The sequence below is a fragment of the Watersipora subatra genome, chromosome 10, assembly GCF_963576615.1.
Source record: "Watersipora subatra chromosome 10, tzWatSuba1.1, whole genome shotgun sequence".
NCBI classification, from domain to species: domain Eukaryota; kingdom Metazoa; phylum Bryozoa; class Gymnolaemata; order Cheilostomatida; family Watersiporidae; genus Watersipora; species Watersipora subatra.
This window is the reverse complement of record NC_088717.1, coordinates 44,972,563-44,987,608: the sequence shown is the minus strand read 5'-3', so window position 1 is coordinate 44,987,608 and position 15,046 is coordinate 44,972,563. Positions and strand designations below refer to the sequence as shown.

General features: G+C 35.0%; 2 protein-coding genes across 2 annotated transcripts in view; one reads left to right on the top strand and one right to left on the bottom strand.

Annotated features, from left to right (window-relative positions):
* Positions 1-1,182: 1,182 nt before the first annotated feature.
* LOC137407125 (piggyBac transposable element-derived protein 2-like) lies at positions 1,183-1,965 on the top strand. Its single transcript, XM_068093726.1, has one exon. It carries the CDS (start codon positions 1,183-1,185, stop codon positions 1,963-1,965), a length of 783 nt encoding a protein of 260 aa, XP_067949827.1.
* Positions 1,966-6,316: 4,351 nt separating this feature from the next.
* Positions 6,317-15,046, bottom strand: part of LOC137407124 (uncharacterized) — a 48,206-nt gene continuing 39,476 nt past the window's right edge. The window contains exons 18-22 of the mRNA XM_068093725.1: positions 11,404-11,619; positions 10,191-10,589; positions 8,666-9,093; positions 7,139-7,454; positions 6,317-6,453 (exon numbers count right to left, since the gene is read on the bottom strand). Of these exons, the coding sequence (XP_067949826.1) occupies positions 6,317-6,453; positions 7,139-7,454; positions 8,666-9,093; positions 10,191-10,589; positions 11,404-11,619 (1,496 nt within the window). The remainder of the gene's footprint in view (positions 6,454-7,138; positions 7,455-8,665; positions 9,094-10,190; positions 10,590-11,403; positions 11,620-15,046) is intronic.

Sequence of the window (15,046 nt, the reverse complement as noted above, 5' to 3'; positions counted from 1 at the left end):
TGATTCTTGTTGATGTGCATAATATTTATCGCAGTAAGGATGGTAGTAAACACACGCTGACTACCATTGAAGTAATATCACCAAGTTATGTGTACATACACTGCTACCTCTAGTACTACTGCTATAACTATACTCATTCACTACCAAAGCAAATTGGTATTTCAGAATGATACGAAATCATGCAATTGCTACTTCTGATCTAGCATGATAGTTAGGTGTACAGATTTCCTGTTGGGCAAGTTTTATTTGTTATGTAAATAATATTGCAAGATAGACTGTCTTAGTTTGTAGATAAAAAATGCCTTCAAAGCCATCAACTTCATATGACAATAGCCATCGCCTTCGCATAAGAAACAGAGTTGATGTGACAAATTTGCTAGATGTTTTGACTGGCAATGAAAGTGATGTGGGGGAAGATGCAGATAGTGATGAAGACGATGATTGGGACAATACAGAAGCTGTGGCTCAAGTATGTTGATTTTATGTTTCAACACTTATTATTTTATAATATTTCCGATACTGGTGTATATGCAATTAAAAATTGCATTGTTCAGTCCAATTATGTCGTCTGTTCTTTTGCTAAACTTGCCATTTTATTTCTAGATGTCCTATGGCAGTAAAAGCAGTGATGAGGATGTTCCACTGGCAGAGATAGCGCAGCCATCTACAGCACAATGCAGTAGACAAAAAATCTACAGGTGGAGACAAAAAGAATTCACTCCAAAGGACAGCACATATCTTGGCCGAGAGATACAACCTCCTACAGATATGGCAATGAAGTCTCCACTACAGTATTTTAGAGCATTTTTTACAGACAGCATGGTGAATAACATTGTTCATAACACCAACCTTTACAGCACTCAGAAAAGTGGAAAGTCAGCAAATACAACTGTAAAGGAAATTGAGCAGATGATGGGGATATACTTTCGGATGGGCCTTGTGAAAATGAGTGGTATTCGCCAGTACTGGGAGAGTGGTACAGCCTACCCACCAGTTTCTACTGTGATGAGCAAAAACTGTTTCAAGTTTTTAGTTGCAAATTTGCACTTTGTAGACAATTTGCAATTTTCAGATGATGAGAAAAAGAAAGACAAGCTATGGAAAATTCGACCATGGATAGATGCCATACGGAACTGATGTCTGCAGATAGAACCCGAAAAATGTCACTCTATAGATGAAATGATGTGTCAATACACTGGAAAGACCAGCCCTTGCCGACAGTACACAAAGAGTAAGCCACATCCATGGGGCTTCAAGATCTGGGGTCGAGCAAGCGTCAGTGGCATTTTGCATGACTTTGAAGTATACCAAGGTGGTGATGGTAAGCGGACGGAGTTGGGCCAAGGAGCTGATGTTGTACTCAAGCTAACGTCTACTCTACAAGAAAACTGGAGATACAAAATCTTTGGTGACAACTTGTTCACCAGTCTTCCCCTTATCTCTGAGCTAAATAAAAAAGGGATGTTTTATACAGGTACTGTTCGTACCAATAGGGTTCCAAAATGCAATCTACAAAATGAAAAAGTCCTCAAACGAAAAGGCAGAGGGTCTTATGATAGCTATGAGGAGGAAGTCAACAATGTGGTTGCTGTCAGATGGTATGACAACAAAGCCGTCACCCTTCTCTCGTCATTGACTGGTGTACAGCCCCTTGCTCAAGCCAAACGGTGGGACAAGCCATCAAAAGAGCATCGTTTCTACAACATGCCTGCTATTATACAATCATATAACAAAAATATGGGAGGTATTGATTTGTTGGATTCATTTTTAGCAAAGTATCGTTTTGCCATGAAGAGCCGGCGATGGTATCTCTATCTGTATTGGCATTTTTTGATGGTAGCAGTAATCAATGCTTGGAATGTTTACAGGCGGGATAGTCGCCTTCTCAAGCTACCAAAAAGTGAAATGCTAAATACTGTAGAAGAAAATTCCAAGCTGAGGTTGCTGACAGTCTCATCCTTGTGAATGCTGCTGCCAAACGAGGGCGACCATCTGCAGCAGGTGATACTAGTCTGTGTCCAACACCAGCTAGGAAAATTCGAAGAGGCCGGTGTGTTGAAGTTCGCTATGACAATTTTGCTCATTGGCCAATAAAGCTTCAAAAGCGAGGCCGCTGCAAGCTTTGTGAGAGAACGACTACTACTAGTTGTAAAAAATGTACAATAAATCTCTGCTTTCTTGATGAACGGAATTGTTTTCGTGCCTATCATTGCAAGTAAATGGAGAGCTATATTTACTTTGGAACAGTGGATATTGCTCCAGTATTTAGTCCATTTATACCAAATGTGACGTGAGACTTAAGTAATGTAAACTTATTTGCTTGTGTTATATATACATGTATTATATAAATAAAAATATATTATATTATATATAATATATATAAATATTATTATTATATATACAGCTATATAATATATATGTTATATATATATGTATATATTTGTATATTTACCATTAATTCATTAAAAATAAATTTATGTTACTGACGCAAAGACTTCATAACACTGTTGCCTATTGTGTAATGTAGTTAGCATGTAAGCCTAATGTTGCGTGAGTGCAACCTTTAATATCTCAGGTCAAGGTGATAGTAGAAAATAAAAAATTTAGGAAAACACTCATACATATATCTTGAGACTGTCCAAAAAGTTTGAAAATTTTCATTGCTTATCTTCTATGTCTGGGCCTCAGGGGGTTAAATACAGTGAAACATGGATAACTCGCCCTCGGATATAGCGAACACATGGTTAACTCGAATGGATTTGCTTGGTCCGTTCCCACGCAATGATAAATGGCTCTATATAACTCGAACTCAACACTGTTAATTCGAACTGTTTTTTGCCCAACGGCTACCGAAACGGTTGCTATCGCTTTAGAAAATCACTTTATTCAAAGCCATAGAGGTAAACCTCAACTTTTCGTAATTCATAAGCGTCGTTATTACCTCCATCGGCAAAATATTTTTGTCAACGACTTTTCTAAAGGTTTGGTGAAATTTGATTTATACTGCTATACGATGAATAGCATGGGCTAGCCGGTTCACGCGCGCAAGGATTTTCACCACGCACATACAAAACAAAAACAGCATGTTGTTTTTGTTTCGTATTTGCGTGGCGAAAATCCTTGAGTGCGTGACCCGGCTAGCCCGTGATGGCTTTTCCGACGTTGATTCCGTGTTGAATCAACGTCGGAATGCTGAATGTTTAAAACGTCTTAAAAATTGTTGTAATTAAACGTATACGTTGTCTTAGCTAAAAAAAACTATTGATCGTTTGACCTAAACACAGAATACGTGTGTACATTTAATAAGTATCCATTCAAAAAGCGTGAGTGATATACAATGTACCGTAAAACCTCGTAAAACCTCGTAAAACTTCCAATTGAACTGCCTCGGAGTGTTGCTCTTAACGAATCCCAGGTAAAGTAAGGTAATCTTTGCATAAACTTCAAGAAAAATCGGCAAAATTGATCGTGGGTAAAATGCTCAAAAGAAAAAAATGTCTTTTCTTTTGAGCATTTCAGCAACAATCAAGTTTTGCCAATGTCAATCTAAAAAACGTCCTGGCAATAACATCACCTCAAACAACAAGCCAATCTCAAGTGATAGAAAAATCTCTATACTTTTTGATAAAAACGTTTTAAACTTTACATTAGAAGCATTTAACTTGAAACAAGCTATTTGTGCTTTTGATTTATATTATAGTTTGTATATGTACATGTATCTACTAATAAATAAGTAAATACATGGACTTGTGACAGTGCTCTGATAACTTGAACGCTCTGATAATTCGAACACTTTTGCTCGGTCCTTTGAAGTTTGAGTTATCCGAGTTTCACTGTATATGTATTCACAAAAGTTACATGCTGTCTAATGCTTCCAAAGAAAAGAACATGTCTTGCACAAAATCATTTCCTCATAATATGAAGTTTGAAAGTTACAGTTGTTTGACAAAGTTTGAAAACCTTAACAGCTGTTTTTAGTTTGTCTCGTAACTTATTTCAACTACACAAAACATTTTTCTCATGATATGTAGTTTGAAAGTTAGAATGGGAAATGTTGTTATATATGTTAAATAATAATCAATTTTCTGTCCAAACAGTTTTTTATCACCCGAGCAATGCCGGGTAGCGCAGCTAGTTGCTTATATATACATACCTAAATATATATTTAACTACCACTATGCAGTTTATTTGATATTGGTGCATGTGGCGCGAAAGAGTCTCTCATACATCCTTTGCAAAATGATGTCCATGTAGTAAATGCTTTAGAGCTGGCAGTCGATAAAACTTAATCAAAGATTTTCAGAGTTGTCTACCGTTGGGCCACTGATAACCTTTAGAAAAAGTCTACCAGTAGCACCAGCGCAGTCCGAATTTCAAATGTAGGTGTATTTTGCTCCGCACTAAATCAATTAGTTTTTATAATTTTATTTTTTAGTACATTTGCAGTCCCATGTGGCGGGGGAGATCATAATGTGTAACCACTGTTTGTGCAGTTGTTTCACAATGTAGAAAGTCGCTGTGTGGTTTAGTAGTAGCACTCTTGACTTCAAGTCTTCGAATCAAATATCTGGGTGCAATTCTCATGCAGCGCAATCGTTTTTCTAATGCTCTTAGCATAAATTCGGACAAATGAACAAACAGGCATGGCTCTTACTATATTAAATACTTGTTCATGTTTATTGTTGTATATTATTTTGTGTATTTTGTAAACCTATAATTTATATAATTTTGTAAGTACTGTTGTAAAAGGAGCGCTTGCTTGAAAGTTTCTTTTGAAGAGCTGAATAAACTAATGACCATTGCATTATCTGCTAAGAACAGTGATTAGGTTTGCTATTAACATTTGATATACACACACATATAAAAATAAATATGTAATACAATTGTTGCAAACAATAACTTGACACATTTTTGGTGCATCACTTTCAAGCTTGCCATTTGATTTAGCCGCAAGCCTGTAGGCACACACCATAGCTTTTCTTCATAAACTAGAAAGGTAGATAAAAGTTTAACAAATACAAAATTTATATATACTGTAACGTAATGGTTGCAAATCATAATATGACATAATTTTGGTACTTCACTTTTTAGTTTGCTATCTCACATAGCCGCGAGCCCTTTGTCACACATCCCAGCTCTTTTTTTAAAGAATAAAGTCAAAAAGTTTATCATTTGGTGTATTATAAGCGATTGTACTGTGCAGGTAAATATTTAATTTTATACAACCCTCCTTGGTTTGGCAAACCTAAAAGTTTTTATGAATCTAACTTATCGCTAACAGGCACTCACGATAGAGTCCAATATAAAACTGGTTTCCACCAAATAACTTAGAAATATCAGCAAGCTTTGCAAGTTTTTTGACAGGTACTTAAAACTCGACGCCTGCTGCAGTAACCTCTCCTTGCCCATTCACCACAAGTTCTTGTTGCCATCTCGTCAGAACACGACTGATTAGCAGATAGAGTAGTTGTTACTTCTGTAACAGTGCAGTGTTTGCATGAACGAGGACAGTCTTCAGCTACTTGCTTCATTCCGCAATATTCTACAAAGTTCATTAATAACTAGTACATTTTTTTGCTATCAAAGATTTGTATTGATGTTACGTACCTGAGAACTACATAGATGTATCGTGTCAAATGATTTTAAGGTAGGAAGCAACTGAGTTTTTCAGTGCGCGGCTAACTCGTCTATGGCAGCAGCTAACAACCAAATTATAGCCAAACTAAAGAACAAGCTTACTAAAAGATCTAGAGACACATCATACAGGCATATGTATATAAAACATATACATATGTGTATAATATGTATGTAAATGCATATGTACATATATACATATATACATACATATACATGTAGATGTATACATATATTCATACATATATATACACATATAATATACATACATATATATATACATACCTACATATATCTATACATATATACATACATATATCTATATGTCTATACATATGTATATACATACATATATCTATACATATATACATATGTATATCTATACATATATCTATACATATATATATATATATACATATATATATATACTAGCTGTGCCACCCTCTAATAGAAAAGTATTTGGACAGAAAATTGATTTGTATTTAACATATAACAACATTTGCCATTCTAATTTCCAAACTACATATCATGAGAAAAGTCTTTTGTCTTATAAACAATGAGAAGTAGTGAGAGTTTTGCTATTAGCCAGTTTAATAATGTGAGCCAACAGCTTGTTGTGACGTTATGCTATATGACCTGTGTCACACAGCAAAGCAGTTAGGTTTTGCTCTGATATAATGACTTATATTGGCAGGCCAGCAATTCGACTTCCGTAGTCTTGTGGGCATTGCATCAGACTGGTGAACGGTTTGGTCCGAGATCGAATCCTCTTCAGTACGGAATATTTATTCCTAGATTTTAAGATCTGTAGCCGGATTTCTGATGGTGACACACAGACTTTGAGAAGTAGATATAAGATATGTATATATATACATATCTTACATAGATATGTATATATATATATACATCTATGTACATATCGTACATAGATATATATATATATATATCTATGTATGTACGATATGTACATAGATGTATATATATATGTACATATAGATGTATATATATATGTATGATGTACATATATGTGGATATATATATATATATCTATATTTCTGATGGTGACACACAGATTTTGAGAAGTCTCAAAGTCTGTGTGTCGCCATCAGAAATATAGATATATATATATATATATATATATATATATATATATATATCTAGACAAAGTGGACGCTGCACAGTTCCACTTATAAATATTTTATATATATATCTATGTATATCCACATATATGTACATCATACATGTATATTAATATACATGTGTAATATTATTATGTATATAATAATATAATATGTAATATTATGTATATAATAATGTAATATTATTATGTATATATATATATGTATATAATATGTATATAATAATATATATTAATATATAATATACACCTATTAGTATACATATACATGTATATTTATATTAAAAGGTATACAATTTGATTGCTGTCAACCATTTGGCAGAAAGATAACGTCCTCTGCTACCCTTCTAGTTTTAAATACTCTACCTGCATTTGCCCAGCTGCTGCAAGAAGGGTTCTTGTCAATGCAGAGCATAGAAGAGGAACCATAATTCATCGTTGTAGGTTTCGGGGGTTGGGTTGATAATCTAATTGTAGGAGTTGTCTGCACCATGCTCGTGCTAACAGTAGTAACTACACTCGTTGTTTCCTTCTGACTCATTGGCACACTTTGAAGTTCCTGAGCATGTTTTTGGGTCACCTCAGATGTAGCCTCGGATGTAGCCTCAGATGTAGCCTCGGATGTAGCCACCTTCTCTATTTGATGCTGGTCGACACATGTGCCACATGACTTCGGGCAACTCTGTAAGTGTAACTCAAACCATCCACTTAAATGGACAAGTGAAGGTATTAGCATTGCATCATAAATATTCCATTTGTTGGCTCTGTCAACCTTATTTTGCTTGTTTGTTTAGTCTTGTGTTTAACATCTGGGCTTGTTCAATTTTAAGCAGGATTTGAGCTATTGAATAAATTTTACTAATTCCAGTTGGTTCATTTTCGGTCATTCTGTATTCTTACCTTTTTAGGTAAAGATTATTCCAACAGAATGTTTGTTGCTTTTTTGGTAAAATATTTACCACCAGTTGTTTTCTTTTCACCTGGTTTTTACTCTAGGCAAAGCATTTTTTTTTTATTTGTTTCACTGTTTTCTTAAAACTTTCAGCTAGATTTATCTTGAGGCAAAAAACTACTATTCAAAGCACATTAGGGAACATTTATAATTTTCTCATCTGTGTTTTTCTGTTTCATATGTACACGTCAGATAGAAGAATAAATCAATAATCCTCCACAACATTATCTTCTCTCTTAACCAAATTAGCAAGCTGTACATCACTTGTCATTACAGATTACACACTTGACATTGACGTGTCCTGACAAGTGTCACTTGGCAAGACACTTCTTTTTAAACCCATCACATACCCATAACTGGGAAACAGTTTTTTGTGACAGCCAATAAATGTTTTTTATCGTTTGGCTCAAAAATACTTTGCATTGACTTTCTTTATAGATTCTTGCTCCAGCCATACTTTGTAATTTTTTTTTATTAATCTTACAAGAGTTTTATTATTTTATATAAAATGCTCTATAATAATATTTTAATATAATAATGTAATAATATTTTGTAAATACTTTACTATACAAGTATGTTGCATGGAATACGACATCGACATCTCCTTACATTTATAGTAATTGCATAAGTTTACAAAGCATCTCAAGTGTTCTGAAGCATTAAAGTTGCGGCTCCATACTTAAAAATTCAAGTTTCGATTTTGTGAAAAATTTTATTTTGCACTTTTATCTGAAACATGTCTTTGTAAAGTAGGATGGACTGTGGTATATTTTAAACAGACTCAATGTTTAACCATAGTCTTACAGTGCTCAGAGAGTTGGTGTTAATTTTATAATAAAGTTCATTAGAGTACCATGGCAGGCCCAGCTAAACAAGGCAAACCAAACTTAATACTGAACGTTAAATTACATTTCCGCTGTAAAAATTTTAAACAATCTTACCTTTAAGACGCTTCTCCTTCTGCAAAAGCCAGCGCTGGCCCATTTTCCACAGAGTGGTTCAATGTCATCTTGGCAACCTGAGCTGTGTATTACTTCTGTTGCTGGTTGGCTCGTAAGGGAAGTCATTGAAGTGCTTTGGAAGTCATTCTCTGTAGTTCTGGAAGCGGTAGTAACAGAGGGGCTTGTGGTTGTAGAAATTGTTGGCTTAGTAGTCGTAGATGTAGCTGTGGTAGTCATAGATGGAGTAGTTCTGGCAACGGTAAGCTGTAGTGATTCCTTGCTCAACATTGGCTTGCTGGTGGACTGGTTCATTTCTGAGCAGCTGTTGCATGACTTTTGGCATTGATCACGAATGACGGAGCTTGTTTTGCAGTAGCCTCTGCTTACTAGTGCGCTACATTGCCTACCTTCATCAACACACTCCTTGGCTAAAAAAAGAGAGAACCAAAGGCAATGATACATATTGCAATTTAGTTTCTAACAAACAAGAATATATTCTTAGTTCTGTGCAAGGTGTTTGTCACTATTATGTCAGTTGAGCCAAAATCAACATTTACGGTTAAATAGATGTTTGTTGTTTAACCTAACAAGCGTCTTATTGCGATTAGACTGATAGATGCGTTCAATATAATTCCATTCACTTTTTATGTAGCAAAATATTATCACGAATATTCACTGTATGCAAAAAATCAGCATATGAAGGTTTTCACTTTTACTAATGGTTATGTACAAGGTGAATGCCCGGCATTGCACAAGTAATTAAGGAAGTTGTTGTACAGAAAATTTTCTTTTAATCAACGTATTTAACATCAACATTTACCATTCTAACTTTTAAATAAAGATGCTTGTTTATTTCTGTGTACTGTGTTTGTTTCTTTGTAATTCATTTAGTACCGACTGCAGTGCCTACTACATATCTATACAGATTGCAATAGTATTTTTGGCTATAAGAATTTACACATTTTTGTTCAGTTATGGGCATGCATTTTTCTTCTGGTATGACTTTACGCATAACGCTAGCTGCAGTGTTTCACGTGAAGCCATAAAATATTGGCGTGTGTTCCAAGTATGTGCCAAATTTATTCTATGGTATAGCCAGTTAGACAGTGTAATGTTTTGGAACAAATGGATGTCCCATAACTGGAGGTTGTGAGTTCAAATCCAGTTTCCAACCGATTTCCTATTCTTAAGACTTTTTTGCTAGTGCTGGACAGACGGACGCACAGACAGACAAATATTGAGATATATATACTGTCCACATAAAATCAGAATAAAACTGCTAGTGTATACATTCTTTCCATAAAACTATTTCATAAGATTTATCTTGTTCATCCATAAAAGCTTTAGAGAGATCATTTTTGTGTCTCTTACTCGTAAAATTTAGTAATATTTTTGAGTTACTAGTTACCTAATTATAAAGGATTAGAAGAGAAAATACCAAGGGCCAAAAACCACTCAAACAAAAATAGTGCAACCTCAATTTTTCATTGTTTGAATGACTGCCCTCACTTTTTCAATGACTTACTTGGAGTGCTCGCTACCTTATTAGTAGCTGAAGAAGTTCTGTCAGCAGCATGCGATGTGAGTCCAGATGTGGTAGTCTCGCCTGTCTGTGTCGTTGTAGCTAAATTTAACGTAGGAGGTACGACTCGGTCATATTTTTTGCTGTCGGAAATCTTGGGCTTTCTTGTAATTGGTTTGAGCTTTTCTGTCACTACCATTGGGAGCGTAACTGTAGTAGGTGGTTCTGTAGTTGTTGTCACGATAGTTGTTTTTCTGTGATTAGCTTGTATAGTAGTTGGTGTGCATACATTACAGGACCAAGGACACCTTCGCCTCGTGTCAATATCGATTTCACAGTCACCGTTGGCAGCATAGTGTAAGCAAGACTCATGGCTGTCTTGACACGTTTGATTTGGCCTTGCTAAAAAATGAGAGCATTTGAAAATTGTTTGGAATTTTCCATCAGCCTACTTTGAGTTTATAAGCTTTGTTTGCAAAATTTCTTCCGCCAAAAGTTTTGTTTAATGTGACTGTCAGTCAACGTTGTTGTTACTATCAACACTAATATAGTATCTGAATTAACTATAACAAAAGTTATTTTGAAGCTAAAAAACTTAAATTTTTAAAAAACTTTGATAAGAATTTACCAAATATGTTTAAGGATTGATAATTAACTCAAAATCAGCAGCAATATACTTTTTTGTGCACCAAAAACAGAAATAAGTTTGTTGCTCATACCTCTTGCAGTACCCCAAACTTTATAAATAGCTGATTGGTGTACAGTCATCATTTTATGTATTAGGGTATTAGCCTATGATAAACATTTAAGTTTTACCAAACCAAAATACTAAGAACTATGTCAAAAAACTGTGTCAGTCTTGCCATCAGTCCTGTCAGTCCTGTTTATGGTCAATCTTAAAAATAGTCCTGCTACGTATGCAAAAATATTTGCATACGTAGCGAGACTATTTTTACGATCGACCATAACCAGTATTTTTGGGCATTAACATTCGACTTAAATCACAAGCTAGCCTGTTACATTGATTAGGTAATAATGATCTCAGCATGAAAATTCTTCAGAGATGATAAAAGCAGAGAGTAATTATTGAAACAAGTGTGAGCTTACTACAACACACTTATTCAGCTCCGTATAATATGACAAATATGAAAATGCCGAAAGATCTTTGAGTTTAAAAACTCTCGCTCTGCTGCTAGTCTCATGTCTTTGCTCTGACCTGTCACTGGCAGTATGACATCTTCATATGGAGCATTGCGATTGGTTGGTCTAGTGTCAGCTCTCCTGCATACTCCACAACTGTATGGACAGTTCTCTCTCATATAGGGTTCTTGTCCTTTTCTGGTGCATTCTCCTACCTCCTTCCAGTAAGGACAAAAGCCATCAATGTCATGGCATTCATTCTGCAGATAGCTGAAGTCTTGCAGAGGAACTCCTAGTAATGAGAGAATTCAATTCCTATGGTTCACAGTCAGGGGGACACACCATGGTACAAGACTGTATGAAAGCATTTTCATTCTGCTGTTATTAGTTGTCTACATATTACAAGCAACAATTTTTATTGCAAGCAAAACATTCTTGGCATTAAGAGATATAAACAGTTGTCTTTGTGTTATCTTAGAGTGCTTTTACTGCTGATACAAGGTCATAAATAGTGGCATTTTTACAAGTAGTACATTTTTTTCTGATACAACCTCTCAGTACAATTGACTTGTCATCCAAATGCACATGTCCTAGTTAAACGATGTTTAGCTAGGATGGCACGCCGAGTTTAACGCATAAAGTAAAAAGTTTGGTGAGCTTTCAACTTTCAAAAGAGACAAATTTAAAAACAGTGTGTTTATAAAATAGTGTGTTTACTTAGTCACAAGCATCATAAGATGTGGTGTATAAGGTGAAAAAACAGTCTGAAAAGTCTGGTGTTTGAGTTTCACACAACAGCAGGGAAAATTCATGCAAGTTTTGTATGCATAAAAGTTATAGTGTCCGTAAACCTCCTCAACTACAGAAAATGATTGCAAAGATGATTTGGGGTCATCTTCAAAAACCTTCAATTGCGGCCATATTATGTAAAAGAATGCATAACAACCAACTTAGTAAAGCCTGATATATAAATGTAGATTAAAGATTTGTTCCTGTAGTGTCTGTACCCTTGTAGCGTTTGTACCAAGATAGCATGAAACTTATCTAACTTGTCAACTAAAGTTCTATAGCTATCCACTGATGCATGAGAGCTAAAAAATAATCAACTTGTACTACGAATACGATGAAAATTTTGTTGGTATATATTAACTTAGGATTTTACTCACAAAGTTCAAGGAAGACGGTGAGCTATTTGCTGCTGAGAAAGAGAAAGATAGAAGTCATAGGTACCAAGAAAGACAGAAGCAAAGATAAAAGGCCAGAAATTCTTTCATGTTTCAGAAAAAAATGTGTGATGAAAAATGACTAGCAATACGATAACACAAAGCAATGAAGAGCACGCCAAAAAACCCAGACCTAAATCTGCTGCAGCTAAAAAAGACCCAAATCAAAAGTAGTTATACAAGTTGAGAATTTGGAATGAAATGTTGCAATAAAAAAATTAAGCTTTTAGGATTTAGTGGCGGCAGTTTAAGAAATCAATATGAGATAGGTATTACCAAGTCTGAATACAAATTCCAAAGCACAAAAAATGACAAAAGCTTGAGAGGTATTGCATGTCACAATCTTCAAAAGTTTTCAGCGTTACACATATTTGTAATAACTTATGAGGCCATCAGAAATGCTAAAAACAGAAGATAATATATTTTTCCAAAGTGTAAGTGAAAATATTCCTGAAATAAAGTCGTCAAATACAATCCACAGCAAATTGAGGCCAAGCCAGAAATGCATGTCAAGCAAAATGAATGAAAGTGGCTTCAGATGAGACGAGAAGAAAACAAACAGACTAATGCTCAGATTTTAATATCAGCAGGTAAAACATTTGTACACGTGTGATAACACGAATCTCACTTGGAAAAGTTAAGTCAAGAACACTGAAATTTTACGACAGGCTGGCCTGCCATCCATGGCAAGCATTCTAATAGAAAAAGGCTTAGAATTCCTAAGAAATGTGCACGAGATGGGTCCAGAACGATTGTCAAAAAAACTATTATATCCACAAATCCATGAAGAAAAGAGAAATCAGGGCAGACTAAGACACAAAGATGTAGCCAAGTATAACATGAAGCTGAAAGAGCTAGACACAAATAGATGGTAAGAGAAGGCAGAACAGAGCTGCATGGGCGTCAGTAAACAAACCTAAATTATAAGACAGCCATTGTCAAAACTACCGGATGCAAGAAAAAGAGAGATGATATAGGCAGACAGCTGTCAGACAAAGAGGTCTCTGAAAAATGATGAAGATGAGGCAAGAGTTTAAAGGCATGTTATGAGGTTTAATCTACAGGCAGTATTTTAGCATTTTAATAATGAAATATTGACAGCTGTTTGGTATACCAACTTGACAAAGCTTTGTTACCTACCAGCTGACCAATTTCCAGTTGGTTTGGACTTAAGCCCAACTGACCTTGTCAAGATCCTGCTGTCTTCTCCACAATAGTAATAGATGAATATATGATGCTTCAATTTATTTAATAAAAAAGAAGAAAAAAGACAAAAAAAGAAAGTATGCAAAGATTATTTTAACGATTAACTTGTAAAAACTTTCTTGCAAATGTATTTTTTTAAACTAGTAAAACAAATTTTGTTTTTTTGTGGTTGAAAATGCTAATTTTAAGCAGCGATCCAGAGACCAATAAAATAGCACATATTCAAAAATTGATTAGCATTTATTCAATCATTTTACAATGTAAATCGGCCTATTCAAAATGAACTGACCAAAAATTTTAGTAGATTTTATCAGAAGGTATCAGCATTTTTTTATTATTTGCAATTTTTTATGATGTTTGAAGTGGTCTGATTGCCAGGATGTTTCTAAACTGAAATTTACCAAACTTTACCATAGTAAAAATGCTTAGAAAGGCCTTGTGTGCGTGCGCGCGTGTGCCTGCCGTTTGTGTGTGTGCGTGCGTGTGCCTGCCGTTTGTGTGTGTGTGTGCGTGTGTGTGCCTGCCGTTTGTGCGTGTGTGCCTGCCGTTTGTGCGTGTGTGTGCGTGTATGTATGCGTGCGTGTGTGTGTGTATGTATGTGTGCATATGTGTGCATGCGTGTGTGTGCGTGCGCGGGCGTGTATTTCATTTCATTAATTAGTAAAAATATAACATCAAGCAAAATGAAGATATGGTTATGATATTGATTAAGTTAAACAAAATAAATGAAAGCTTAGTTCCTACTTATTAAGGTATGATGAGGCCTACATGCGCAGTAGCAGTGCAGCTAGTTGAGACGCTGGGCCTACAGGAATTGGCAAACTCAACAGCAGGTCTGAATTAATTTATGCTTAACAAATGGCTTTTAACATTAACTCTAAGACTATTAAATGCAGAGGTTTTGCATAAGTCTATTGGAAGACCGTTTCATTGTAATGGTACTCTGTATTCGATTGTTTTCGACCTGAAGCAGTATAAAATAATGGTAAAGGTAGAATGGTTTCTAAAAATCTGGTGTTATAGTGTAAATCTTTTTTGGTTTCGTCATCACTTGAATAAAATTTTGAATGAGCTATCAAGAGAATTTTATACTAATAAAGTCAATCAACAGGCAACACAGACAGCTGAACAAACAGAGACTGAGATAAAGTTAGTAGTGGTTTATTAAATATTATGCGCATTAGGCCGAGACATTTTTGTGACTTTTTTTAAATAAAAAAATGGAGCATTCCCCCTGACTTCAGATAGTAACTATTTTTGAGTTAATAAGCGCATTTTATATTAGTTTTA

Bases quoted from the DNA above. Each gene is read 5' to 3' on its own strand.
- LOC137407125 (XM_068093726.1), top strand. From the start codon at position 1,183: ATGTGTCAATACACTGGAAAGACCAGCCCTTGCCGACAGTACACAAAG.